Source organism: Bidens hawaiensis, unplaced genomic scaffold (genome assembly GCF_021521415.1).
Source record: "Bidens hawaiensis isolate Kalapana, Puna unplaced genomic scaffold, B.hawaiensis_p1.1 tig00004539_1, whole genome shotgun sequence".
Taxonomy (NCBI): domain Eukaryota; kingdom Viridiplantae; phylum Streptophyta; class Magnoliopsida; order Asterales; family Asteraceae; genus Bidens; species Bidens hawaiensis.
Window position 1 is genome coordinate 692434 of NW_027491276.1, and position 5822 is coordinate 698255.

At 34.1% G+C, this 5822-nt stretch overlaps 1 protein-coding gene across 1 annotated transcript; it reads right to left on the minus strand.

Annotated features, from left to right (window-relative positions):
• Positions 1-1169: 1169 nt before the first annotated feature.
• LOC143626912 (putative methyltransferase TCM_000336) lies at positions 1170-4638 on the minus strand. The gene is made up of 4 exons (XM_077096844.1): positions 4564-4638; positions 3335-3745; positions 2081-2353; positions 1170-1576 (listed from the first exon to the last, which is right to left on the minus strand). The coding sequence occupies exons 1-4, from the start codon at positions 4636-4638 to the stop codon at positions 1244-1246; spliced, it is 1092 nt and encodes a 363-aa protein (XP_076952959.1). The 3' UTR covers positions 1170-1243.
• Between the last annotated feature and the right edge of the window lie 1184 nt (positions 4639-5822).

Sequence of the window (5822 nt, forward strand, 5' to 3'; positions counted from 1 at the left end):
TAGTAGATTCTATTCAAGGGAGGGAAAAAAATTCCATTATTTTGTCACATCAAATAACGAACATTAATTGGGATGAGGAATTTGAAGACTTCGAGGTTTCAGTCTTGCAAGTTTATTAATTCGAATCCCAGGCCTAATGGCCATTTTGGATCTTGTCCTACACTTGAAGAGTTGTATTTGGAGCGGAGTCAGTTGGAGAGATATGCGTCGGTTGGGAGCTTTGTTTTTTGTGTGTGAAGCAGTTCGGGAATTGGTTTTTGAAGATTGTTTGGGGTTGGATAATAATCTGTTTGGTGCTGCAAGTATTTGTAGGTATGACCATGATCCTATTCTTTCAATCAAATTCCAAATATTTGGTTCTGTTTGATTTTTCGTGAAACTTAGACAAAAACCGACGGTTTGGTTTTATGTTTTTATGAAAAACGAACTTTCGGTTCGGTTTTGGTTTTACACGCAATGCAACTGAAAAAATCGAAGCGAACTGAATATACATTAGAATTGTTCATGATTACTTTAGTTATGTGTTAGTTGATTATTATCACTTTCCACTATTCTTTTGGCTTCATAATTCCCAAGGACTAACACCATGTGACAATCTGTGTAACATTGGATTTCACTTACGAATGGTATGCACTTGTGTTTTTATATTCTTCTTGTAATTGCTACTTAGAAGTCACATTTATTTTAATAATAATAATAATAATCTATATCTATATTCATATATATATACAAGGAAGACAAAATAGTAATTCATCACCTTTTGTCTTTATCTGAAGACGTCGTTAAAATTGATTGCCATTCAATGTCTCCGGTAGTGTCATTAACTTTCCAGCGACTTCCACTACAACCATCTCTCTCCCTCCGATGACTTCAATTCCAATCAATATGTAATTACTTCAATTGAACGGTTCACGTACTTTAAGTCATTCGTCCACATTAATGGCATTGAAGAGGCTATTAACACATCGATCCCCTACCGATTGCGATAAGCTTTTTTTTTAAGTTTATGATAGTGTTATACAAATTTGTTAAATAATTTTTGTGTGATAAATTATATTGACTATAAATTTTAGTATAACAAATGTTGGTACCGTAACGAACCAATCCCCTACCGATTGAATCTGCGTTGTGTTCCCGCCGCAACGCGCGGGCTCTTTGCTAGTAATACATAATACAAACAAATTATGCCCTCTAAACATACATGCTACATACACGTTCAACAACATCCACGTATCTTTCCAAATCATAACTTCTTAAGAACTACAATAAAACTTATGGGCTTAATGTCTTCTACACCCATTTCTTTATCAATCAGTTTTCCATAATCCTCGAACAACTTATCGAGGATATCTTCTCCAAAGTGTTGGGAAATCATGGACTCTTGGATGGCTCGAATAGTCCTTGCCACCGCGGTTCCATGACTAATATAAGGACCAGAGTAGCGTTCAATTTCAAACATTTCAAACTGTTTCATTTTAAAAGACCCTTCTTTCTTTACTTCGTCCTCTAACTCGTTCCTTGAGGGCGCATAAAAGTGAGCATCGTACTCGTCCACCTTTTCCTGCTCAACTTCTCCCTATGTAAACCATAATAAATCCATGTTCATGACAGTCTTAAGTAGAGATGTTCGTGGGTCACTTTGAACCCCTGAAACCATTCAGCCCATTACCGGTTTGGTTTCACGGTCAATTCTTTTTATGTTTTCCGTTATGTAAGTCAGTATTCGAATTTTCAACCCATCCTAATGGTTTGATTTCCGGTTTATACTCGAAGCAGATGGACAAGCCCAACTAGATCGTAGGATTTCATGCTATGTAACTTTTTATACTTTGCATGCGCCTTTCGTTATTACATATATTTTATTAACACGAATGCCCATTAAGCACAAACTGTGAAGTCAAACCGAGGGTAAACCACTAGTAACAGTTGGCATGATTTGGTTTTCATTTTCAATATTTTGGTTTCTGTCAAAAATGATCGAAAACGTTTCAAACGGTTTACTAACGCTTTAACCTAAACACTATCAAGACCAACCCATATCTTGACATTTGTCATTTGTATGAAATTTTATAAAAAGTACCTTAGTGACTAAGGTGGCAAAAGAGCGTGAAAGTAGTTCCCATAGGAATGAGTTGCCCCTGTCAACATGGCTTCGATCTCTCCTTCCTAACAAAATAATCACCATCTGACCTCCAGACACTAGTTCTTTTGATCTTGATTGTAGAAACAATGTAAAATCTTGTTTGAATTGATCAAAATACGCTTTAGAGACTTCTAACGAGCTCGATTCGGAGATGTAAAACCTACCTTTGTTAATGGATCTACCATCCTTGTCACAGAGCCCGGGAGGAACCTAAACAAGTCAGTTATGCGATCAAACTAAGTAATTTTGACATAACACTACTAGGATAGAATACGGGATAAATGCAGCCATAATTTATGACCAAAATGTGATGCAAAATAGGGTTGTCACTTTTATCTGATAACCGAACCCAAACGCAAACTAACTTGAACCGAAAACCCGCCGAACCGGAGAAAAGGCCAACCTGACCCCGACCCAAAGTATTCGGGTTGGTTCTCTGGTTTGATTTTTAGGTTTCTGGTCAACCCGAATAAACTATTTGTTTAGAAACATGATACTATTGTTAGGTATATACAAGGTATATAGAACACTTTACACATTCCACTTGCACTTATTTCACATATTATGGTTGATCGACTATTTATTGTTTATATATATCTTTTCTAATAACTGTAATAGAAGAAAATATTGCTTTATGTTTATTTATAATTTGATTATTTATGTAAAGGGTAAAAAATTATGTTGCTTTAGTTTTTGCGTTATAGCTTTTATTTTATTTTTTTTTCTTAGATATCCGAAACTCGATTAACCCAACCCAAAAAAATCTTAACAAAAAAAATGTGAGAGATTTGGGTTGGGTTTCGGGTCTAAAATTAAAATTTTAAAACCCGAAGAACCCGACCCAAAAAACCTAAAAACACCCATATTGAAAAATAGTGACGAATTTGCGGTCGAAATCATAGAAGTCGCAAAATTGCATAAGGGCCGCAAATTTTGCGATCGCCCGCTTTCTATCACAAAAAAAAAGGGGGAATTCTTTTAAAAGTTAAATTTTAATTATTGCCCACAAATCATGCTACCTCCCCCCTTTTCTTCTAAAAAATTAAAATGGAATAATTACTTGTCCCAAAAGGCCAAAATAGTCCTTGGTCACAAAATGGCCCCTCGCAACCAATTTTCAGCTGAAAATGCTATTGTAAAATACCCCGTTTACTAGTAGGCTATTAAACGCATAAACAGTATTACACTTACCCTGGAGAGCCAGTGCAAACTGTAAGAGGAGTAAATGAAGTGCAAGCATTTGTCTGGAAACAGTCTACCGTAAAAGGTGCCTGGATAACCAGCGATGTACACGCTTGATTCAAGTCTTTGGCACCGAAGATGCCTCTCGGTGTTCAGTTCTTTGTAAAACTCTGGCAGGATCTTGAAGACCGCATTGAAGTCATTGGTTGGAAGATCGTTAAGGTAGATACGATACTCGGGTGGTGGGATCTTTGAGGTGGTTTTGTCGATGGTTTCCACCATTTCTCGTATAGTTGATAAGGTGTTTTGGCCACAAGAACAACCTAGATCGGCTATGCCTAAGCTCTCTGGTGTTGTGGAGACATAAGTTTCTTCTAGGCTTTGGAGTGTTATGTGTTTCACCATATCTGAAGCTTTTCTCTATACAAATAATTAACAGATGTTATACGTTTATAGTTTGTGTTCATAGTTCTTGTCACGTTTTAAATCTCTCCCCCTCTCCTCCTTTCTTTCCGAAGCTATGTTTTATATCATTAACGTTAATTTGTATGACAATTAAGTACTTTTAATATTACTTTATACTTCTATAAAAGACATTCTAAAAAACTTTTGTACGGGTATAAAACAAAATAAATAACAAACTATTGTCATTTGTCATTTGGGATTCTAATTGAGTAATAAAGGTTTTGAAAAAAAGAAAAAAAAACCGACAAACTATTGTTATTGAGTTAAATTAACTTTAGACAAGAGTGAATCGCGGTTTTCATCCCTATGGTTTGTTAAACTGCTGTTTCAATCCGAAATATGTTAACGAATATTGCAACGAAAATGAAACTTTAGCAAATTTTCTACTTTTGGATTGGAATACCAAACTTAAACAAACCACAAGAAAGAAAACACCGTTTTCTCTATAGACAACTTCTCACTTTTGATCGAATCTGAACGAAAACACAGTTTTCTCTTTAGACAACTTCTCACTTTTGATCGATTCTGAACAGAGCTATTGAATTTAACATGGCCAATCGGTATGACAAACATGTTGGTTCAAATTTGATTTGACGAACAGTTTGCAACATGTAAAACCATTTTCTTTGTCTAAATCTTATATTATTTTGTATGTTTTAAGAGTTTAAAACATCATTGGGTAAACATAAAAACTAGTTTTAAAGGCAAAACTTAAATACGACAAAGTGATTAACAATTCATGCAATAAATAATTAAAAGAATAGATGTTGTACCTGAAGATATGAATTCTGGGCATAGCTATTTTCACCAAGCCCACCATTCATATGGAAGACTTTCTCAACATCCATTAATATGCTCAATAGCTAATAATGGTTTTGATATGATTTTTGAGTGTGAAGCCTACTTACCTCTTATCCCCTCTTTATACTTGCTTCAAATATGCTTGATGGCCTAACTCATTTCTAAAACAGCACATCCCAAAAGTTTCGGGAAAATAAAACAATCAAATCTTTTTTTAATTTTATATTTTGTATATAGACAACAGCACATTTATTTTAAATACAATAATATATATATAACTAGATTTCCTCCGTATTATGGGGTTGTTTTACATTATTCGTTTATATATTTATATATTTTTTTGAAATTTAATTTTATTTATTGTAAGAAAGTTAATAATATACTTAAGGTTTAAGGTTTGATGATGAAAATGTTTCACAAATAAATGAGATGTTATAACCCGGTTTAAAAGTTATCTGGGTTTGGTGATACCCATAACCCGTTTATTTTTTTTGTTATAAAGTTGTTTATTAATTTTAAATAATATCTATTAAAGTAAAAAAATCGGATATTATTTTTTAGTATATCCTATTTTATATACTTTTCATATCAAATATTTGATAAGATTAATTTTTAATTTAATGAGATGTTATAACTCATTTAAGGGTTATTTGGGTTTGGTGAGATCCATACCCGTGAATTCAGGTCAAATGAATGAGAAGCCTCCATTTATAATAATAAAGCAATCTAGTGGCTTGAGAGATTGTAATGAGCAACCAGAGAGTTTTTAAATATTTAGTTTATATATATTTAAGACTACATGAAAACTGCATACTGCATTTATACATTTATACATGGTGTATGAGAGATAATTAAAGTAGTTGGAAAGCTAAAGTTATAAATTTATACATGGTGTATGAGAGATAATTAAAGTAGTTGGAAAGCTAAAGTGTCATTAGTCTTTTGTAACACAATAATGTATTATGTCCAAGTGAATTAGATAGTTCTTAGAGCATCCACGACGCATCCGGTACCCAAGGTCCGGATGCATGTGACACTACAGTCGACGAGGTGGAGGCGGACTCCACTGTTTTGGAACAAAGTCCACGGACGAAGGTCTGTGGCTATAGTTGGCAAGGCGGACAGGGTAGGTGGGCCCCCTCTCTCACTCTCTTACATCTCTCTCTCTCTCTCTCTCTATATATATATATATATATATATATATATATATATATATCACACAACATATATA